Consider the following 25,647-nt stretch of genomic DNA (forward strand, 5'->3'; position numbering starts at 1 on the left):
TTTGTGTGTGTTTGTGCCACATCTTGTGGGTGGTTTTCAGTAGCCATCCTGCCTCAGGCGTTCCTCCAATTTCTATTTTCGTGCGTTCCGCACTGGCAGGGGAGCCCTGTAGTAACGCCTTGTCTCGTGCGCATGTGTAGTCATCAATATCCAAGTTTGGCGCCCTGATTCTTTCTCTTTTCTCGCCGGCCGGCGAAGATGGCAGACGTCCAACAGCGGAGCTCTCTAACATGTCAGCACCAGAGCTTCACAAATAATTGCTGCCTATTTTCACCATAAATAAATATTGTTGTGTTGATAGTTCGGAGTCAGCGTTTCGTTGTTTATTTAGAATTTAATATAGGAAAGCAGGTGTACACCTAATGGTGTATAACAACTTTCCTATAAGGTGAATGTAGTGAGTGTTTAAAAAGGGTGTAGGTGCAGTAGATGTGAAATACCATTTTGGAGAGGGAATAAGGTGAATAGATTAGAAAGAATGGGGATGATGTACAAGGTATAGGAGTTGTGAGGAAGGATATATTGATATGTCAGATTTTTGTATTTGGTTTGCAAGATTCTTGATATGAACTTGTGTGGCATAATGACCCTTGCAAGATATAACAAAATGTGTTTGATGATATTTATTTCAGTATGCACTTTAGTTGTATATAAATTAGACTGTACCTGTGATATCTCCTTGATATCTCCATGTTCTTTGGATATGTTTTATATCTATTTTGCCTTTTTGAAATTATTCCATTTTCTGTATGTTTTTGCTTTTCAAAAAATTTCTTGTATTCATTTCATTGGTTTCCAAAAATTCCTTAACTCTTTGCTACAGCTTTTGAAGCTCTTATTCTCATGACCATCTTTGCAAATTGTGTAGCATTGGCAATATATACACCATATCCTGAATCAGACACCAACGAAATCAATATGGCACTGGTAAGTTGAGTTTTTATTCATGATCCTTTCTATATTTATTTATTATAGAGTGCAAAATAAAATCCATTTCTCTCTCTCTCTCTCTCTCTCTTTTCATCTTATCATAGTCTTCATTTTCCATGTTTTTTTTAATCTTTCTAGGTTGTTTTTTTTGTCTTTTGGTATATGTTTTATATTCCCACCCCCATCCCTGTTTCATGTATTTTATTCCTGTGGGATTTTTGTTTCAATTGCAATTTCAGGAGATGTTAAGGAAAACTGCAAAGTGGTTAGGTTGCATAATGGTGGATGTTAAAAGGAAAGAAATAAGAAAAGTAACAATAGTTTCAGTAATAGTGCTAGAAGTATTCTTAATAATAATCAGACCAATTTTAAAACAATAAGGCAACTAAAAATCTATTTCCTTGGTGTTCAATTCATCTATCAACAACTTCAGTATTAACAGATCAACTTAAATATTTATTTGGCAAGAGAGATGATTCATATATAAACAGTGGTTTCAATTGCTTCTTTTGGAGGAGAAAGTGAATGAGAGAGTCAGTCTCTTACTCTCTCCTTCAAAATGTTTAGAATATTTGTGTGCATATGTGAATGACTATAGGAGACTTAATGTGATTGGATGTGTATGTATTTAACCTAAAACAGGAAGAATCATTGAGGGGGAGAAAGAGGAAATGGCTGTATGTATGTATGAATGAAGGAGGAAAAAGAAATGACAGATATATATTCCCAAATTAATTGGCTGTGTGGTATGAAGTTTGCTTCCCAACCTCATGATTCTGGGTTGAGGCCCACTGCTTGGCACCTTAGGCAAGTGTCTTTTATAGCCTCAGGCCAACCAAAGCTGTGTAAGCTGACTTAGTAGATAGAAACTGAAAGAAGCATGTTGTGCATATGTATCATCATCATCATTATTTAATGTCCGATTTCCATGCTAGCATGGGTTGGATGATTTGACTGAGAACTGGCGAACCAGATGGATGCGCCAGGCTCCAATCTGATCTGGCAGAGTTTCTACAGCTGGATGCCCTTCCTAACGCCAACAACTGCAAGAGTGTAGCGGGTGCTTTTATGTGCCACCGGCACGAGGGCCAGTCAGGCGGTACTGGCAACGGCCACGCTCAAATGGTGTTTTTTACATACCACCTGCACAGGAGCCAGTCCAGCGGCACTGGCAATGACCTCGCTTGAATGTCTTTGCACATGCCACCGGCACATGTGCTAGTAAGATGATGCTGGTAATGACCATGCTCAAATAGTACTATTTATGTGCCACCGGCAAGGAAGCCAGACAGCTGCTATGACAATGATCACGCTGGGACGATGCTGTTAGTGCCAGAAATATAGCATCAGTGGTGTTTTTCCCTGATTCGAACCCAAACTGCATCTCATCTAAACTGATTCTCTCCCTAATTAGTTGGGCTATGACCCTTTCCATGTCAACTCGGATAGCTGGTCCCTCTGTTGGGTCGACATACGGCAGACTCTCTTTCTCCCATTCATTCTCTTTATTAAGCAACCTTTCATAATGGCATCTCCAAACCTCTCTCTTTGCAGCCTCGTTTAGTGCAAGTGTACCATCATCCATGCGGACACATTTCTCTCCTATGACATCACGATTCTCTCTCACACACTGTCTTGCAATACAAAATACCTCAAGTCTTTGGTCCTCACAGCGCAGAACATTGGCAAATTTTTTCTCATCTGCTTCCCCTCTGGCTAAATAAGCCTGTCTCCTAGCTTCCCTTCTGGCAGTCTGATACAATTCCCTGCTACCACCATTCTTCCAGTCTTTCCAAGCCTGTTTCTTTTGTCTAATAGCCCTGTCAACAACATTGTTCCACCGCAACATTATTTTGGATCGAGAGGGGACTTTGCACCATGAAGCATATATATATTAATAAATATCAGGAGAACAGGGATTTACACATCCAAGTTTTATTACACATTTAATCACATTTTTCTTTGTCAGGACCTATGCATGTTTTTGCTGCAAGGCAGAGCACACTGCAAATTGTGCACTTTGGTGTTAATTATCAGTGCTGCTTCATCAGGGTCATATTTAATTGCATATCATATCTACAGCAATTAGAGCAAGCACAGTACCAGCTTAGGTTATATATCCCACTTAACCATTTTTGTAAATTTAATTTGGATATATATATATATATATATGTATATATATATATATATATATATCATCATCATCATCATCAACGTTTAACGTCCTGCTTTCCATGCTGGCATAGGTTGGACTGTTTGACTGAGGACTGGTGAGCCAGATGGTTGCACCAGGCTCCAATCTGATCTGGCAGAGTTTCTACAGCTGGATGCCCTTCCTAACGCCAGCCACACCGAGTGTGTAGTGGGTGCTTTTATGTGCCACGAGGGCCGTAAAGATGACAAAGAAGCAAAGATAATAGATGTTGCAATACCAGGTGATTTGAGGGTGAAATGTAAGGCAACAGAAAAGAGTGAGAAATACCAGCCACTGCAGGATGAGATAGGAAAATTATGGGGCATGAGGAAAGTATTGGTGACACTGGTGGTAATTGGAGCTTTAGGAACAGTTTCCAAGAGCTGAAAAACATATTAAGAATATTGGAGCTGCTGTCAAGATTGAAGTGACCCAGAGGACAGCATTGTTGGGTACAGCTCGCATTCTTAGGTGAATATTGTCTCTTTGAGTCACAGGGGAAGGCACTACTTGAAACCTCTGGTGATTTGTTATTGCCTGCTTTCAAGTAAAGAGCAGCTGTAAATAGAACAGCAAGAATCAAAACAACAACAACAATAATAATGATAATAATAATAATAATAATAATAATAATAATAATAATAACAACAATAACAATAATAATAATAACAGCAATGATAATAATAATAATCATCATAACAATAATAATGATGATGATGATGATAATGATAATAATAATAATAATAATAATAATAATAATAATAATAATGACTTAAAAATTTTCACTAAAAGCACCATGGAACAGAAAAACCTTTTAAAAATTGTCCATAGTTTCAGTAAGGACATCAGGATGAACATGGGGCTGGGCAAATATGACAAAGTGACACTGAGAAGAGGCAAATATATCAGCACTGAAAACCCTGCACTCGACACAGACACAGAAATCAGAGAATTAGACCATAATCGCCCATACAAATATCTAGGAATAGACGAAATAGCTGAAATACAACACACAAAAATGAAAGAGAAAATTAGGAGAGAATATTACAGAAGTGTTAGACTAATATTAAATGCTGAACTCAATGTTAAAAATAAGATAAGGTTAAACATACTAACCACACCTGTCTAAAATTACAGCTTCAACATAATAAACTGGAAGATCAGTGAATTGAGAAACTTAGAAGAACCAGAAAACTGTTAGCAGAATACTGAAGTCACCACCCCAAAGCAGACACACAGAGAATATATCTACCCTGCTCAGAAGAAGGGCACAGTCAGACACAGATAGAGTACTATTATAGAATAAACAGTTGGACTAGAAAAGTGTTTAGAAACAAAAAGTGGAAGACTACTACATGTAATAAGGCAACATGAGAAAAATAAAATGATTTTCTCTATACACAAGGAAGCAACAAAATACAAAACAAAAACAAACTACACTGATACACTGATCTCAGATGACAACATAACAGAAATGGTCAAAGAGACAAAAACACAAAAAGAGAACTACAAAACATACTAAAGAAGAAATGGAAATAAAAATCACTCCATGGCCAATACCCTGCAAGGTTTGACAGAGAAGAAGTGAACCTAAGTAAAAGCCAACAATGACTCAAAATCTTTGGACTAAAAGCTGAAATGGAAAGACTGATTCTTGCTGCACAAGACTAATGCCTAACCACAAACAACTATAAAAGCAAACTAATGAAAACAAGCCCTAACACGAAATGTAGAATGTGCAACTAGCACAATGAGACAGTTGACCAAATCACCTCTGGTTGTCCAGTTCTTGCCAAATCTGAATATATATACAATCATGACCAAATAAGTAGTTATATCCACTGGAAAATATGCCAACACTACAACATAAAAACTAACAAGAAATAGTATAAGCATGTGTTAAACAAGGTACATGTTTGACAAAAACCAGGCCATAATCGTCTGGGATATGCCTGTTCAAACTGACAAAGAAATAAGCTAATTCCCAGACTTAATAATCAAGGATTGAAGAAAAAAAAAACAATTGCTTGCTGATAGACATTGCAGTCCCTTCTGACAAAAATATTGCCCAAAAAGAAGTAGAGAAATTGTCAAAGTACAAAGACCTTGAAATTGAAGTATTCAAGATATGGATCATGAAGGTGAAGACAATACCAGTAATAAGTAGAGCATTGGGTATGATAAAAAAACATATGAACAGAAACATAGAAGTTATACCTGGACCCTCAACACTACACACTATCCAGAAAAAAGCCCTGCTAAGCACAGCCCACATCCTGCACAAGGCACTATCAATTCAAGAATACCACCCAAACAAAGCAATCCACAAACACAAGACACTCTATATAGCAAATGTCCAATAAAATAAACAATCACCATAACATGTACTCTACATGTACTGACAGAAGAACACAACTTGCATTACACACACAACACACAGTACAAACACTAATACAACAAAAGACTGCAACCAGACCCCATAACAAAACAAACTGATGCAATACAATACCAGGAAGAGTTTGCACTTCCCCAACAACCAGAAAGAACACACAATGTTGTACACATCCCAGCAACATGGAGGTGTAGCAGGTGATGGAATAGAAATTTGCCTGAAACTACCAGATGTTGAATAGTAATAATAATAATTAAAATAATCCTTTCTACTTTGTGTGGTGGCAGGCAGGTGACTAGTCAGTTACATCAACCTCAGTGAAACACTAGTACTTAATTTATCAACCCCAAAAGGATGAAAGGCAAATTTGACCGTAGCGGAACTTGAACTCAGATGAGCAAAATACCACTAAGCATTTCATCCAACGTGCTAACAATTCTGCCACCCCGCTGCCTTATATAATAATTATTATTATTATTATTTCAAATTTTTGCCACAAGGACAGCTTGAGGGAGGTGAGGATGAGTCGATTACACCAACCCCAGTGTTCAACTGGTACTTATTTTATCGACCCTGAAAGGATGAAAGGCAAAGGTAACCTTAGTAGAATTTGAACTCAGAACTTAGCGACAGGCAAAATACTGATAAGCATTTTGCCCAGTATGTTAATAATTCTGCCTGCTCACCACCTTAATAATAATAATAATAATAATAATAATGATAATAATAATAATAATAATAATAATAATAATAAATTTTGAAATAAATCGAGAAAAAAAAGACAACTGATAAAGGAAACCTCTTTCTTCAGCAAAGAAACTTTCTACCAATATTTCTTCTCATCTACTTCCTCGTATTCTCCTCCCTGTTCATTTGTTATTTTTTTACAACCGTCTAGCTTGTCAGGTTCTGGCTCCAATGGACTTCATGGCTTTACAATGTATTTCCTGCTTTCATCTATTCTGTTGATTCAGTAATGTAAGTCTTCATTCATTCATGCAAAATAAAGATTAAAATTCTTGTTGAATTATTTTCTCATGCATTTAATCAGAATATATCTTATATATGGATTTGACCATCTGATCAAACTGGCACTTGTTTATCTTTTAGCTTTCTCTCTCTCTCTCTCCTATTTTTTAATAATTTCATTTGATGACATTTCTGTTGTTTTCTTTGTCATTGTCATCACAAACATCATCCTCAATAACAGCAATGCCATCATTACTAGCACTGTTGACATCATTTCATTACTACATGTGTCACAAATAACTATTGTCATGTGGCGAGCTGACAGAAACGTTAGCATGCCGGGCGAAATACTTAGCAGTATTTCGTCTGCCGTAACGTTCTGAGTTCAAATTCCGCCGAGGTCGACTTTGCCTTTCATCCTTTCGGGGTCGATAAATTAAGTACCAGTTACGCACTGGGGTCGACTTAATCCCTTTGTCTGTCCTTGTTTGTCCCCTCTATGTTTAGCCCCTTGTAGGTAGTAAAGAAATAAGACAACACCAGTTGTCAAGCAGTGATGGGGTACAAAGACACACACACATACATATATGTAAGTATACATATATATAAATGATGATGATAGACATATATATATATATATATATATATATATATATATATATATATATATATATATATACATATATATAGCTCTGTGTGTGTGCTTTGAGACATGGGGTGGTTAGGAAGGGTAGATGCCCTTCCTAACATAGCAACTTTACAGTGTACAAGGTGTTTTTTTTTTTTTTGTCACACCTGCATTAGTGAAGTCACCAAGTAACTCACAAGACAAAACCCCTCGACTGAATGAGGTATTGTATTGAGGAAAGTGGCTTTAAGCCAGGTGTTGAAAGATTAAAATGTGACAAGGGGACAGGAACAAGCTGTATAGGATATATATGGCTACCCCAGCTAAAAAGAGAGAAAAGACACAGTCAGAGATTATCTTGAACAAAAATTTACCTAGTACTGCCAAGCTAGGGATGTCTGTAATTTGTCCATAGTCTTCAGGCTGGATGTCCTCTGGAGTAGACTGTTAGGTTGACCTTTATCATTACTTATGATCGCCTCAAGAAGTTTGTCTTTTTCACCCACAACAGAACCAACAATTTTAATAATAAATTTTTTAAGTAATGGTTGTATATAATATGATGTAAATAAATGTTGATATGACTGATAGTGATTTGATTTGGTTTTAAATTCTTTTCCATTTCATTAGCTTTTAAAAACTAAGATGTTTGATTCTAATTGTAAAAAAGGCTGTCCAAAAGCCTTGATAGGTTTTGTGAATGAAATTTCTGTTGTTTCAGTGGTTGTTACATAAATTAGACAAATGGTGAAGCAGAACAATAAAGAATTCACTTGCTGTTATTCTCATTTCAATAATAATACTCATACTAGTAAGACACAACAGTAAATGTAGTAATAAAAATGTTAATAGTAACAGTTGTCCTACTATTAAATTGATAGTACTAGTAATGGGGATAGTAGTGGTAGTAATAATAATAATGCCTGAGTGTGTCTTGTATCGATTATCACTCTTCCTTACCACGCCCTCATATCCGTTCCCCATTCCATTTCTGATATTGTCATGGAGACAGAAGTAAATATATTTGACCAGTATCACAAAACTGAAATGCTTGCGTCACAGTAAACTTGACAGTACTGTTCTCAGATAACTTAGTTGTGAATGGTACTAGAGAGCTTGTGTGTGTGTGCACGTGCACATGTGTGTGTGTGCACATGCATGTGTGTGCAAGTGAGTGTAATTGTGTTTCTGCATTGGTGTGCATATTTGTGTCAGTGTGTGTATATGTTAGTGTACGTGGGTGTGCAAAATACAATATCCTTTGAACTTGCTATGGCATGTCCTTGTGTGGCTTAGCTGCTAGCTTTGCTTTTTACAATTAACAGTGAGAGAGGGAGATATGTGTGAGATGCACACTATATTCAGCCAGCCAGTCAGCCATGCTGACAGACATACTAACAGATAATAACGCAGCCAGCCAGTCTTCATTTCTAGTCATTTGTGATAGCTGAAACAATATTGAATTCATACTGACTGATGCAGCTCCTCCCATTGAAAAAATTAAAAATAACTAAGTAGACAGATAAATAAATATGAAAACAAATGTATGAATATAAGTAAAAGATACATCAGGTTTAATATAGGAAGAGTATAGGAAAAGGTATTTGGAAGAAAGAAGAAATAGTTCATTTACAATGTGTAAGACACAGGCTTAAATTTGAAAAGAAAATCATAAATTAGAAAGAATAAGACATTCTCACAATTCTGGTGGTTTATCAGAAAGATGTTGGGGTTGTTTTGAAACATGCATGTAAAAAGGAAATATTGGTATAAATCTATTTAAAAGCATCACTGCTGCTCTTGCTCATGCTACTGTTACTACAGCTGTTGCTGTTTGTGTTACTATTGTTGATGCCGCTAAAGCTTTTCATCATAGCAACAGCTACCACCATCAGTGGAGCTTATGATCTTACACTTGCTTTAAATATTGTGCTTGCAAAAAATATACGTATTCTCCTTTTTTTCCTTTCTCTGAGAAAATAAATAGTAAAATATATTATCAAGGGATTCATAATAATTTTTGGATGGAAACATTACTGTTTAGCTGTGAACTATTTTATTCTGAGTTGAAATTCTCCTGGAGTTGATTTCACATATTTATCCGTTTGCAGCCAACAAAATAAGAATCAGTCAAATATTGAGGTTGATTCCATGTACTTCCTCCAAGTTAATCATTATTCTGCCATGGTTGAGTTTGTCGGTCATTCTTTTGGAGTCAGTAAAATAAGCACTAGTTGATCACTGGGGTTGATGTAATTGACTTACTCCCTCCCCCGAAAATGTGAAGCCAGTGTTGTTGTTGTTGCTATTGCTGCTGTTGTTGTTAAGGCAGTGAGCTGGCAGAATCATTAGTGTGTCAGACAATGCTTTCCAACATTTCTTCTGGCTCTTCACATTCTGAATTTAAATTCCACCGAGGCTACTGTGCCTTTCATCCTTACAAAGTCAATAAAATAAAGTACCAGTCAAGTTAATTGATTAATGCTCTTGTGTTAAAATTTCTGTATTTGTACCTAAATCAGAAGCCATTATTATTAGTCTTTCAGCCTTCCAGTGTCGATAAAGTAAGTATTAGTAATAAACTAGATTCAATGTAATTGACTAGACCCGACACCTAAACTGATAGCTTCATACATATGTTAGAAATCATTGTTATGATAGTAATAGAATGACAGAAATAGTAGTGGAAGAAATGACTTGTGATATTTCAAAACATCCTTTTACAATCTGTGTTCAGTTTCTACCAGAATCAGTAAGCTCTTTTATTCTTCAAGGGTTGATAAAACAAGGACCAGTAATGTAAGTTATACTCATGCCCTGCAAATGGGTGAACTTGTGCCAATGCAAAAAAATATAATCTTTTGCCTACATATATATATATATATGTATGTATGTATATGTATGTGTGTGTGTGTGTGTGTGTACCCTCACACACATACACTCTACACCTGGCAGATACTTTCATCTAAAACAAATAAACTGAAATTGAAGAAAAGGTGTAAAGATTGACAAATCTGAATGTTCCAAAATGAGAAAATATGGCAAGGTGGCTTTTTAGATTCTGTACAAAATGATACTTTATTTAATGTTTCTGATGGGTGTTTTATCAGTTGCTGATACTGGAATCTGGAAATATGAGTAAACATGAAAATTTCCCCTTCCCTGTAACAGATTCTTTTTAATGTTTCACTTAGTGTCTACAATGAACCTCATTAAACAGTCATTGATATATATACACTTTATGTATTTGTGTGTGTGTGCGTGTGCATTTGTGTGTAAAAGTGAGGCAGAGAAGAGGAGAGAGAGAATCTGTGTGCATCTGTGTATATATATATATATATATATATATATATATATATATATATATATACATTATGTACATGCCCGTATCACATTTATATAATGAAATCTTGCATAGGTGCATCTCTGTCAACACAGTTAAAATTCTCCCAAAATGTGTGGATTTATTAAGGATATTTTTGTCAATACTATAACACAGTGTTATGGCAAATATAGCAGAACACCAAACTAGACTCTTTACATTAAATGGTTTCAAATCTTAAAGGAGTTGGTTCATAAAACAAGTACCAGACATGTACTCATGTTGATTCAATTGACCAAGGTTCGTGCTTTTAAATTTACAACATTGTGAGAATGAGAGAAATGAACATTCTCTTCATGTTTAATTTCTTTGTAATATGATCTGGCAATGTTTCTACAGCTGGATGCCCTTCTTAATGCCAACCACTGCAAGAGTGTAGTGGCTGCTTTTTACGTGCCACTGGCATGGGAGTCAGTCAGGTGGCACTGGCATCAGTCACATTCGGATGGTGCTTTTTATGTGCTAATGGTACAGGAGCCAGTTAAGGCTGGGGGGTGCTGGCATCAACCACGTTCGGATGGTGCTTTTTACATGCCACCAGCACGGGGAGCCAGTTAGGCGCACTGGCAATGACCCACACATGAATGGTGCTTATTACGTGCCACCAGCATGGGAGCCAGTCAGGCTGCACTGGCATCAGTCACAACTACAATTTCCATTTTTGATTTCGATTTGTTTGTTAATTGTCTATTTTAGACCCCACATACTTTCTCTTCTATAAAGTGGAATGTACAACTTGAAAACACCAACAGTTGAACTTAGTAGGTTATGTCCCTGGTTGACCATCTGAATTATGCCTTAAGATGGTAGTATGGTTAAACATTAAGTAATCTTTTATGACTGAATTGAATAAAATTCTACTGAAACAGCCATCACTAATTTAGATGCCATTTTTGTGTTACTTTATTATATATATATATATATATATATATATATATATATTATCCAAAATGTATACTATTAAATATCCATCACGGATGGTCTTACCAACTGGTTTTGTGTAAATAATACAATGGAGTGTTAGGTAACAAACTGATTATGTAAGTTTACACTCATCAGAGTTAGCCAATATGGAAGGAAATATGGTGTCTGCTCTCTATTATCAGAGGTGGATTAGCACAACTGGTCAGCGGTTACTGTGAAAAAGGTGGTGGAATGAAAAAGGAACCAGGGGATTAGTTTAGAAGTTATGTCCCTTGGTTGGGTATGGTGTGAAACCGGCAAGAGTTATGTTGGAGTGATGAAAGTGTGTATTATTAATGTGGTGCTCTTGTGGGGATGGGGTATGTGTTATGTCTAGCAGGTATGTGGTATGTGTAGCGGTGTCATATGCATAATTTTTTTAGGGGGATGTAGGTATATATAGCTGTGTTCATTGGTCTGTTTTCTTTCTGTAAAGGATAAAGTCATGGGGGAAGAGGTTATCTTAGTGTGCAGTGTGTAATGTGTATATGTGGGGGTACAATTTGTGTGGAGGGGTATGTGTTGGGGTGGGGTGAAGATATTTTATTTTGTGAGTTGTCCACCTTATAGGGGTGTGTACTTGTGTTACAGGGGTGCCTTAGTGTATGCTTTGGTCAAACTCTTTGCTGAGCTCAAGGGCATTGGTGGAAGGTCAAAGCAGGTGACCTGTGGTTGCAGTCATGGTGGGGTGCACAAGTATGATAGAATGTACTTCCTTTTATGTGAGCAAGGATTAAACACCTCTCTCATGCTATTCAGGTAAACATCCGGGCATTGCAGCCAAGTATAATCTGCACTTCCTGCTGTTATTGAAGTATGGTTTGCATCTTTCTAGGATCTTCCACTTTATGCTGTACTCCATGGCAATTTCTTTCAAAGTCCAGATGTGCTTGGCGAGAGTTGTGATGTTACATCTCTCTGGGATGTTGAATGAGGACTTGTGGTTATCAAAGCAGGTTCTGAAGGGGCCTTCTGTTGCCCCCACATACATCTGCACACTCAGTTGTCCATTGGGTCCTGTTGCTGTTACTTCTGCCTTATAAACAACTGTTTCCATATTGCAGTGGCTGTTTAGTGAACAAGTTGTGTTACCCCAATTGAGCATCTTTTTTTACACTAGGTGCACAACTAAAGGATAATCTCTGGGTATGTCTATTAAATGTTTTGTTGAATTTATTGGTTCGAGGGAAGTGTCTATTCAATTGTCAAAGGTGGATTAGCACAATCGGTCAGCAGTTGCTATGAAAAAGGTGGTGGAATGAAAAAGTGACTAGGAGATTAGTTTAGGAGTTATGTCTTTTGGTTGGGTATGCTGTGAAGCCGACAAGAGTTATGTTGAAGTGGGGAAAGTGTGTATTATTAATGTGGTGCTCCTGTGGGGATGGGGTGTGTGGTATACACCACTACACATACCGCACACCCCATCCTCACAGGAACACCACATTAATAATACACACTTTCCCCACTCCAAGATAACTCTTGCCGGCTTCACACCATACCCAACCAAGGGACATCACTCCTAAACTAATCCCCTGACCCCTTTTTCATAGCAACCACTGACCAGTTGTGCTAATTCACCTCTGATAATAGAGAGCAGTCACCATATTCCCTTCCATATTGGCTAACTCTGATGAGTGTAAAGTTATATAATTGTTTTTTTATCTAACACTCCATTGTATTCTTTATGCAAAACCAATTGGTAAGACCAGCCATGATGGATATTTAATACTATACATTTCAGATAATATACTCACTCTGCAGACAGATATATGAGTGCATCTTTTCCCTGACTTATGGTCTCTTTGACAACTCATGCACATGTATATATATATATATACATATATATATATATACACATATACATGCGCGCACACGCACACACACACACACATGCATATACTTTATACTGCTAGCCATCACTGTTTCTCCTCCAAGCATGTAGTTGTCATTAGTGTTTCTCTTTCATTACTTCTAGCTCTGCCTCTTTGATTATTTCCTTTTCTACCACCTTCTTATTTCAAATAGTAAAGCCTTTAGTCTTTGGAATACATGGTAACATACCAGTGCTGGAGCCATGATAAAATGCACTTAATACATTCTGGCAAGTAGTTGGCAAATAAGCAAAGACAGTGAAGGATCAGGAGGACATTTTAATCTTGTCAAAAACATGATAGCTCTTTTAGTGTTGATGGTTCATTAAGAAAGGCATCCTACAGTAGAAACCAAACTTTGTTCTTCTTATTTGCCCCATGACAACTATCCAGTCTATGCTAATTTGAGAAGTGGGTCTAAAATGATGATGATGATGATTATATGTGTGCGTGTGTATGTGTCTGTGTGAATGTATATTTCTGAGTAAAAAGCTATATATGTAAAAAGTATCCGAATTTCTGTGTCTCTGTATAAATATATGTATGTATATTATCTTGATAGAATTACCAATGCAGTGATTGTAGTAACCCTATATAACAATTATCCAACTAATGGAGTTAATAGCTATTAATTTATACATTTAATGATCAATTTTGTAGAATCTGGATGTACTTAATGCACTGGTCATCAGCATGTCGCAGAAGAATTAAATTTTCATAAATCCCAGTATGCATCATATTCACTAGTCTCTATCGCATATTTTATGTCATTCAACGTCCATCAGGAATATACCATTGTATAGTGGTATGTGTTAATATGCACTACGCAATACCTAATGGATGATAGTTAAGACTTGTTGTTGTTGTTATTGTTTATTCATTTTAAAAAGTACTGTAATGTAGTTGAAGGTAAGTTCTTGGGAATTGAGACAATGATCTAATTGTCAATCATTTGGTTGCAATCACAAGGATAGTTTTATTGTTTAGAAGTTCACTTCACATCACACATGGTTCTGGATTCAATTTTTCTGAATACTTCTTTGGGCAAATGACTTCTGTAACATACTTGGGTTGACCAATGGTTTATGAATGAAATTTGCTGGACAGAATCTATCGGGAGGCCCACCATTTATTTATGAGTATGTTTATATCTTGTGTTGTTGTATATGAGTGAAAGGTGTAAACAACATGAAAAACTATAAGCAGTTATGTTCAAAGTAAAATATAAACCTTGTGCTATTTATTTTACATGAGATATCCTCATCATTCTTGCCATTAGAAATGCAATGAGCCAGTACTAGCTGTTGAAAGCCTATAACTAATGATGCTATTGTTCATAAAAGTGCTTAATATGAAAAAATAATCAATAACTATTTGTCACAATTAGTATCCCTTCTTGAAAATCATAGCTGCTTTCATATGGGGGTGGAGAAGTAACAGTAAAATACTTCAGTATATGCTACATATCTCACCTTTATACTCTTCCCTGACATAGCCACAGCAAGCTATATATGAATATGATATGCTTTTAAAAAAGAGAAAAAGACAAAAACAAATATGATTTCAGATAGTCATAACTACTTGAATCAATAACATGCCAACCAGATGGCTAAAGGGTTGACTATTTGTATCTAATTACAGACTATATATTGAGTTTCTGGCAAAGACACTTGAAACTCCATAGCCCACTGAACTTAGATGTAAATATAAGACAATAGGAAGTTAAAACTTTCCTACTACCTACAAAGTAAGCATTGTATAACTAACTAATGAGAGTGTATTCTAGTTTAAAGCAATTGAAGAAAATGTTATGAGGAAATGAAACATACATTTGAAACAACATACTGGGGTGAATTGTTAGGTAAGATCATATTGATATATTATATGATAGCATTTTTAGTTTCAAAATAAGGATAAATATTTATCCTATTTACTTATACTGTAAATAATCACTTATTTGAACATTCATGATTGTGTCAATCAATGAATGGATTACCAGCCCTATTAACTTCATGAGGTATTAGAATTATGTATAGTGCTATTTTGATTTTCCTCAGATATCAAATGCTACAACCAGGAATCAAAGCTAGATCAAACGTTCACTGGATCTTACATTTTGCACGCCCTTTTCTTGTTTTCTTTATTTACTTGGTTTTCTTTTCTTTTTTTCTAAATTTTATTTATTTACAAATAGTAGTAAGTATATAGGATAAATGTTAGTTTGGCTTTTATAGAATAGTCAAAATGTTGGCTGTATTGCTTATTATAAAGACATGGATTCCAGCTGCCACAATATGACATCTTGTAATGTGCTAATGTTTACCAGGCTTAAGAGTTACTGCAACTGTAGTAATGTATTACTCATCAGAGTACATCGATTCTGGGTAGAATTTTGTGTGGTAGGTTACAGAAAAATGGAAGGAACCTTATATTCTTTGGGGATTTTTCATGAATTCTTTTTCTTATTTCCTCTCATCTATTTCTTCTATTTTCTGTCGTGTTCTATCTAATTCATTCTTTCAAGGTTGGTAGCAGTGAAGTTTCTGTTACTAATGTTATATCTAAAAGGATAAAATGTGTTGTGCTTTTGAGTAGAACATTTTATTTCACATTGTTCCAGTCCAATCAGCTGGCAAAAATTAGTAATCCTGCAATGGACCAGCATTCCATCAAGTGGGGAATATGTATGCCACAGAATCTGAGAAACTGACCTTATGAATCTATAACTCGGGAAGGGTCTTTAATCTTGTTTTCTTTTTACATATATATTTTTAAGTATCTATCTTTAGTGTAAAACAATAAACCCTGAGATCAGTTGTAAAGTAAACAACATATTGACTTCAAGTGTTTACAGAACTTGTGACAGATAATTTCTATAAATCTGAGTAGACAAGAACAAAACAAATGAATCACTGTGTTGGTATATTAATTTTTACCACAAATGTTTGCAGATTTTGCAACATAATTTTTTCTCAAGTTGTTTAGCTTAACTAAGTTTCAGTTTACATGAAAATTGGTCTCAGTTCTGAGACGTTAATCTGGGACTAACTAGTCACCTATCCATGAGGATATTTTTTTCATAATAGATTAAGAATTACAAATGCTAAGCAGTAGATTTAAATGCAAATCATTCTAGCTCTTGAAGCAGGGTATGATACCATGCATAAACACTAGAAACCTCACTTAACAAAGCAGGCACTACTCAGTTGTTCACTATCTGACCACAGTAGCGACCTAATCACCCTCAACAAAATAGATGTATATTTGTCTTGACAGTAGGTAGGCACAGCTACAAAGGTTGAAGCATGTTTCACATTATAAGCTACAATTATGATGTAGTTCAAGATGCGTTGGTGTATGTTATTCAACGAAACAACAATAGAGTCAACAATGCAGATCATTTGCAGGGCCAAATATTACTCATATTGTCTTCCCTCATTTTATTATTTAAAAAGGTATAAACAAAAAGCAAATCAGTAAATTACCAAAGGGATTGCAAGTTAGTAATTTTTGATGGTAGGAATAGAGTCATATAAGGTAAAAGAAAAGATAGGGAATAAAATTGTACTTCACTGTCTTGAGATCTGATTAATTTGACATTTAATACTAACTTTTTCATGAGTCAAAAAATATTCTAGTGATAGTTTGCTCAGCACGTTTTAGCATCTTATAAAATGCATATTTATCAACTATACATAATCACACAGGAATTCATCTAATATGTAAATTGGTATACCTAATAACTTAACACCACTATATGCAGTGGCTATATAATCAATGTGTTTGAAGACAGATGTGAGTTAGATGGGTGCTGATGAAGGGGCAACAACCCTTGAAATACACTCATTACCCACTTTTTGTCTCTGATCTCATTGCTTGTTTAAATCTAACATCTTGATATGAAACATAGCAAAAATCAGTGCTGGCTATAGTTTCTACAGAATATCTATAGAAACAACCTTAAAAATAGTTTTTATTAAGTTTATTTTCCAGCAACCACCTTTGTTACTGTCAATTTCTCATTTTCTGATACTTATCTTTAGTGCTACTCATCACTCTCACATTACTACCTCCTCTTTCATTTAAGGCATCCTTTACTTATCGCTATCATACCCATCCATTGCTGTCTCTTCTACCAATCCTTCTCTCTTCCATCATGTTGCTTTGGCATGTTCTGAGTTAAACATCTATTTGTTGGAGTTGTTTTATATTTACACTAAAATCTCTCTAGCTCATATTTCTTATACTTTACTTTTACCAACAAGCATCATGTGACACTTTCTGTCTCTTTCTTTTCTCTTCCTCTCTCTCTTCTCTCTCTCTCTCTCTCTCTCTCTCTCTCTCTCTCTCTCTCTCTCTCTCTCTGAGTATGGTTCTTTTCCCACCCAGTAATATAATGGGGAGGAGGGAGGAAGAAATGAACAGAGACAAGCCAGAGACTCTCTTTAGTTTTATTGGGATAACACATCCTTTCTTATGCTGAGGAATGAACAGACAATATAAGGTAGAGAGGAAACTATAGTCTTACTAGGGACACAACAACCTCTCTACTCGTAGTGCTGGTGCCATCATAAAATGTGTGCAGTTCACTCTGTAAAGTAGTTAGCAGTTAGAAGGGCATCTCACCATAGAAACCATGCTAAGGGATCTCAATTTCTGCACCTTCTCACAGTATCATCCCCCGCCCCCAAGCAATGTCAAGTAGTAGCTATTATATCATGGAATTTTCTAGGGTCTTTTAGCCTATATCAAAGCATGCAGTTTTATGTGTCTTTGCCATGCTTCATGAAATAATCACACTAAAACAAAGTAATTGCAATTGAGAATGATTTCACTTTCCACTACAGTTTCTTATCTGCTGCTTTCTTAATTTCAGTCACATGATAAAAGCATCATTGACTTGTCTACATATCCATAATACAAGAATTCATTGTCCCTAAATTGATTCTCTAAGGTCTTCTTCTCAAGAGCCCACTTTTCATGGCATAGTCAGCTTAACATGCAACACCATTTTTTGTTCTGCCATAAGTTTGGGTATTATTTTTGCGATATGATTAAATTACACTAAATTCATACCTTGCAGCTGCAAGCACCATCAAAAAATTTTGGTTTTTTTGTCCTGCACGGTCTTTTGTCATCTTATTGATTCTTTTCATATTGACACTATTGCCTTGTTAGTGCCCTGAGGAGTAAAGAGGATGTTCAGGATCTTTTTGTTGTTCTTTATCTCTTGTTCAGCCCTGTTTCACCAGACTCATGATCAAAGACATTCAAGCTGTTACCATTTTTTCCTCAGACATGTTATATGTAGAACTATATTATCCACTGTGTCCTCTTTTAAAATAGTATAATATGATTTAAAGGTGGTTTGGTTGTTATTTCTAGCAGGTTGGATGATGACATAGAAGCTACCTCATTGCTGACTGACATTATCTTCAAGGGATTACTTACATGTTGCCTTGTGGCCATAAATTAATAACTCTTCCCCAATATATGCTATTCTATATGTGTGTGTACAGTAGTATACATTGAAGAAGAATTGCTAATTTCTTAATTGTCATAAAGCAGACATACTTAATTAAAGACAAAATAAAGGGATATAGGCTTTTCAGTTTGCTTGTTATTGTGTATTTTTTCAATGATTTATTCATGTATTTATTTCTCCAAGAAATGTCTTTGCATACTTGCTTTCATATCAGATGATAGAAGTCCAAGAATGTTTTACTGGTTGTTGTAAGTCCAGAACAGCAAGCAGTAATGTTTAACTATTTAACTGTTTCATTCTTTACTTTGTTCCACTTGTTGGCAGTGTAAATATCACAAAGTAAAACATGTGTTAGTTTTTAGTGTAACTAGATATTTGTATTTTTTTTTGTTTTTCATTTTTGTGGTTGTTGATAGTATGTTTCCCTTTTCTTACCTCCCACCAGCAATTTTGCACTAAACCACTTCTAAATGCTAGTCTTTTACACAAATAGAGTTGCATATTTTGTATGGTATAATGAAGCAGGTAATCTTAGATCAAGGTGTCCAGTATTTTATCAACAAATCTATTGAATGATCTTTTTGTTGTATACAAGAGAAACATTGAGTGTACATATATGTGTGAAGTGTAGTGGAGATTTGTTATATTTATGCCCTTCCATACTCTGTACTCTGATGACAACAAACAATAAAGCATAACCTGTTTATGCTAATTGTTTTAGGTACCTGTATGGTCACAAACAGACAGACACCATCTTAGCCCTCCCACTATTAAGCCAGCAGAACTTCCAAGAGGAAGAGAAGGCTTCACCAATTGATACTCATTTTCAGCTACATAGTTTGAAATAATAAGAAATAAAGTACCTTGCTCAAGGAAACAACATAAGTTCTGTTCAGGAACAGAACTTATGACCTTATGATCATAAGCTCAACACATCAAATATTAGATCATATGCCTAACAGCTTTAAAAACATTGCTCAGAATTTGGGATTGACTTGTAATCTTAATATAAAAGTTAACTTTTCATTTCAGTTCCATCACTGATGTTTTTTTAGAAAGGCATAAATATCAATTACATTTTCTTCCCTGCATAGTTTTTGAGTTGATGTAAGAAATTATCACTGTCATTGTTATTTTCTTCTCGCTTGCAAAAATTCAGCTTTTAGCTTCTACTCAGTTGCTCAGCCCAACCAAAGCTATAACCTTTTGTTGCTATTCTAAAGTTCTAAGTTACTTTATTATGTTATTAGTATAGAGCGGAGACAGACTTCCAGAAAACTAATTCTGTATCAGTATAAATTTCCAGTTATGATCATTTAACATATAGTAATTACTCACTAGTAAAGTCATGCATGTCATGAAATTCTATTCATCTTCCTCTAGAAATCTAAAACCTTGAACTTCTGTAAAATAATCTCTATTTTCAATACAGTTATGTTTAAAAATGTAATAAAACCTAAAAGCACCATCATTTATCATGATTATAAATTAAACTTCCATTTTCCTATGCCAGCATAAGTTACATTTCTATTCAAAACTGCCTATCTCCACCTGTCCTTCTAATCATTTCATATGTGAGCCCAATTTCCTGGGATCAGATTCAATATATCAACAATAACTACATTTTAATTAATAACAAATGGTTTAACTCTCACTCTTTTTCAATTATATACAGAGAGATGTATTTGTAACATACGACCATTCACATGTATATAAATAAATAGAAATATATAGATACATTAGTTACACATCTATGCAGATGTAAAGGTATTTATTAATAATATGCATACACACACATAAGCATATATATATATATATATATATATATATATATATATATATATATATATATATATATATATATATATATATATATAGATGTCACACATCTATATATATGTATATTTATTAATAACACACATTACATCCATGCATGCACACGCATACACAACAGTCTATATTGCAATTACAGATTTATTACTCTGGCAGATTTTCAGGTAAAATAATGATGCATAACTGGTGCAAACATCTGGTGAAAAGTGTAAGATCGCATGTGTTTATAGATAGACTAATATGGTGGTGTTGTTTCTATTACAACTGTCACTGCTGTTGTATATTCACTGATAATAGGTTGTGGCAGCATATTTCTAGTACAGATACCTATGGTGCAACACTATGTGTTTCTCAGCATCCTAATGTATGTGTGTTTGTGTTTGCACACATGTGTGCATGCATGCATGTCCTTCATTTTCATGACCAAATTCCATTTTCTTAAATATTTCTTTCAGTGCTAGCTTTCATCATGTATATAAACAAACTATTTTAAGCAGTGGGTTTTCCTCAGGTATCCAGCAGTGTATCACTGCTTAGCCCATGAAAGTAATAATTTGAACATCTGTTTCAATTGAATATTATTCACTTTTCACTTGCTAATAAAAAGAAAATGAATGAAGAGAAATAGAAAGATTGGAAAATAAATCAATACAGACTCACTGAGGGGCCTCTATTGGTGGTTGATATAATTTTACACTTCTGTGTGGTGATTTAACACTATGGTGTCATTAAAACATAGTGTTGGTGTTGTAACAAAAGAACTGTGATCTTTGGATGCCTCACACTTGTGATTTATTGTTTTAGATTTACAGATCTAATGAGATAAACAGGTTTTTGTATTTCGTATTTGAATGGTTAAAGCCATTGGATTAGCCAGTCTCTTGCTTTAATGAAGATTACTAAGTACTTCACATGATCTTATAGGAAATTAAATTACATAATGTGATTATTAACTGATAGATACTTTCGTCTGTTTGGCAATGATTTTCTTTGGAAATTTTCTTCTGACAGCTATTTTACTACTCACAGATACTTAGTACTACTTCACTGATACTTATTTAAGCTTTGATATGTCAGACAAGACATCTTTCAATGATAACAATGACTGAAATATTTGATTTCTTATACAAAGGTAAATGTTTGAATTTATATTGGCTCATAAGCCAATATAAAATAGAAGTGGTGGATTCTCAGTCTTATTGTTTATGATAAATACCTAGAAATAAGTCATAGCTTTAGCATTAACCTTTTGCTTTATTCACTTAAATGTCAACATTAAAATATATCTTGTCTTCCTTAGATATTACAAGTAGAATCCTCTTAAACATTAGCAAAAATTCAGGCAAATAATTCCAGTTAAAGAGTATCAGAATTAGGAAAATGTAAGTGAAAGAAGAATATGCAAAGATATTTAAGATTCTTTTTAATTATCAAACAAAAGTGAGAGCATGAATACCTAAGTGGATAAGTTACCCCAGATGATGGTTGGAGGGAATAGGTGTGGCAATTAGAATCTTGTAAATTATCTGAACTGTGACACTTGCCAAAACATGCACCAAGACAATGAAAAGTTGCCAATTCACATTGTTGTTACAAGATACATTTGTAGGAAATGGTTTATTGCAGTAAACTATAACATTGCTGAGTTTCATTCAATGATAGTGCTGAATTCAATTCATCTTGTGGTTATGGTTAGATGAGGTCTACTGCTCACACATTGATGGATACTGCTAATTCTAAAAAGAAGTCAGATAAGTGACTTACCCTTTGACAACAGATATGGCAATGACATAAAGCAGTAACGAATATCTCAAACTAAAGATAGACTAACTGCCATCACTGTTGAAATAAGGGTTTGATTCTTTTAGATGGGTTTTGTTATTCATATATCATAAATATAGTGCATTTTTGTGTAGGTACAGGTTCTAATAAAACATTCTCATATTGAATTCAAAGGATCCACTTTTAATGCACAAGTATTCCTTGCATTAGCGTATTAGACTACTGCTGTATGTATGGGATAATATACCTATTACACACACAGAAATTCTACACTGAGTTAAAAAAGTAGGCACAGCTTCAAATATTAGTATGCTATGACCACTCAGCACCAATGCACTGCATCCTCTCTTCTACAACTACTACAGTCTGTTTTCTTCTGAAGTTGCTAACTTGCTACTTCCTCCTCCCAAATGCATTTGATTCATCTGTCCTTCCTCTGATCATTGTTCTTAATGAGAAAAATACCTAGATACCATACTAATCATTTTTATAATCCTTCCTCCTCAGAATTTCAATCATTTTCCTCTTGCCCCCTCTCTTCCCTATACATTTCCTCACAAAATAGCTACCTTCAAAAGTTCAAGATGAACATCAGCCTTGTTATTCTCATAGTCTAGTCTTGGGCTGCTCACAAAAGTTATAAACACTCATCTTTTTACTTAGACTAAACAATAAACAAAGTAACTTAAAATTTCACCAATTAGTGATAAACAATAGTTTTGTCTTGCTTTTGAAGCCTAATACATAGGATCAACTATTTTAAATAAGCACCAATAATATACTAGTATAAAGTCAGTCTACTCTGTCCAACCCTAAATTTAAAAAAAGTGAATTTGAGGAGGAAATTGTTGACAGGATTTTAGATCCTGTCAGCAATGACTTTGCCTGTCATTCTTTTGAAATGGATAATACAAGTACCAGTCATGTACTGTAGAAAATTCAATTGCTTGTTTACTCTCCCCTCTATAAACATATTGGTTATACATGAGTTAACTAGCTAATCCTTTCCAGACCACAGCAATACATAGGGTTAGTGCTCCACTCTAGATTCCTCAGCATTTGGCAAATGAGAGATAAATGTTTCCCTGGTTTTGATGCTCAAATATTGCAGGTAGCTTTTCTCAGTTAACTTGGGCTAAACAGTAACACAATAATTAAGAACTAGGTTATACTCAACCATTCTGAGTCTATAAACTTAGCTATCCATATTATTTTTATGCAATTATTCTTTGAATCATTATATTATCCAGAAAATAGCAAATGATAATTCCAACAAAGAAGCAAAGTTTGATAAAAATATATTTACAAAAGTAGTAATTTAAAGACATAAACATTGTCTCAAATTCATAGCTTTAAAATCTAGAAAACCTGAAACATTTATGCAGCTTCTTTGCAGATAAACTGGAGATTATGTAATTTGCTATCAGCTTTTATTTAGTGTTGGAGTTTTCAGTAAGTTATACTTAACTAATTAAGATCAGTATATACTAATTAATTAATATTGATTTTGTTGTGAAATTTGGCTGTTAACCCATGAAAACATAGTGTGTTTGAGAGAGAAAAGTGAGGAAAGAAAATTGGTGTTAAATGACAAATAATAAACAGTAGAAAAGTATAAGGACCACGATGACTGTTTGTGTTTGTATTTGCATGTATGTGTATGCAAATAAATGTATTTTGTGTGCAGATATATGTATGACTTTAGGTTAGTTAAAAAATGTTTATCATATATTTTAACTTCTGAAGGCAAATTCATTGCATTTACCATTGAGAAAAATTCTCTCTTGTAAAAAATGTAAAAATACCATATCTGCTCATCTTCCCCTAACAGACACCCAGATACATTTCTGGCTCTTTAGCTTTCATGGGTATGAGTCATTGAAGACAGATAACTCAGTCAGATTCTAAAACCATAGTTTTATCTTAAAACAGTCACTATCAGTGACTGATTTGCGTTCACAGACTGTCTGGACAGAATAAGTACAATAATATCAGCGCTACGCAGTGATGAAGAATAAACAAACTTTAAGTTAATTAAAATATGTTTGTGACATATTTCAACTTCTAAAGGCAAATTCACTGCAGTCGCCATGGATGATAGAACTTCCTTGCTAATATGACAACTCTGTGAAAGGTTTACAACTAGTTCTGTAGGTGCATTTTTGTGTATTCAAATGAGCCTCTTCAGGCCCCCAGTTTTGGAGAGAGTATGTTCTTATATGAGTCTTGATTTTATCTCCACTGTGTGACCATTCATGACTAATTAATCCAGCTTTCGGTAAGAATTGGCAGTTACTGGGAATACATATGAATCCTCTCTCAAAACACCAGGCAGTTGTTCTTGCTTTTCAATAGCTCGTTTTATTTTTGCATGTTGAATTCTGTTCTGTTCAAATGTTTCACAACCTTTCTTGATTGTACCATGCCACATATCACTTCTGGGGTTTATGCTATGGGCATAATCCTTGTGTCATCCATTCTAATTAAATGACCCATTTAGTGCATTTAATTCAAAATGATTTTTTTTTTTTTTTTTACAATGCTGGACATAAGTAGCATTTGCAAGAACAATGATGTCAGCTTGCTTCCCAACCACATGGTTCTGCATTCAGTCCCACTGCATGACACCTTGGGCAAGTGTCTTCAACTATAGCCTCAGGCCGACCATAGCCTTGTGAGTGGATGTGGTAGACAGAAACTGAAAGTAGCCCCTCGTATATGTGTGTGTGTGTGTTTGTGTATGTGTGTGTATCTCCCCCACCATCGATTTGTTCAACTAAAGGCGGTGCTTCAGTATGGCCACAGTCAAATGACTGAAACAAATAAAAGAATAAAAGAATCAAATGTTCTGCCATTTTATCCTTAATATGTGCCTTAAACAGTTCAAGTGGAATATTGATTTCAAATTTTTGCACAAGGCCAGCAATTTCAGGGGAGGGAGTAAGTCAGTTACATTGTCCCCAGTGTTCAGTTGGTACTTATTCTATTGACCCTGAAAAGATGAAAGGCAAAGTTGACCTCAATGGAATTTGAATGCAGAATGTAAAGATGGACAAAATGTTGCTAAGCAATTTCCCAGTGTGTTAATGATTCTACCAGTTTGCCACCTTGGTTTTGGTGGAATATTACAAATCATGCAATGTGATGGTGATAGGTGGTCCATGTTTCTGAAGCATACTATGAGACAGTTCTTTTATTTTATATATATATATATATAT

The 25,647-nt window shown here is 34.9% G+C and overlaps 1 protein-coding gene across 1 annotated transcript in view; it reads left to right on the top strand.

Annotated features, from left to right (window-relative positions):
* Nucleotides 1-25,647, top strand: part of LOC106872359 (muscle calcium channel subunit alpha-1-like) — a 434,563-nt gene that overhangs the window by 147,259 nt on the left and 261,657 nt on the right. Inside the window, 1 exon segment of the mRNA XM_052966564.1 lies at nt 822-927. Coding sequence (XP_052822524.1) covers nt 822-927 — 106 coding nt within the window.

This window comes from Octopus bimaculoides, chromosome 3 (assembly GCF_001194135.2).
Source record: "Octopus bimaculoides isolate UCB-OBI-ISO-001 chromosome 3, ASM119413v2, whole genome shotgun sequence".
NCBI lineage: Eukaryota > Metazoa > Mollusca > Cephalopoda > Octopoda > Octopodidae > Octopus > Octopus bimaculoides.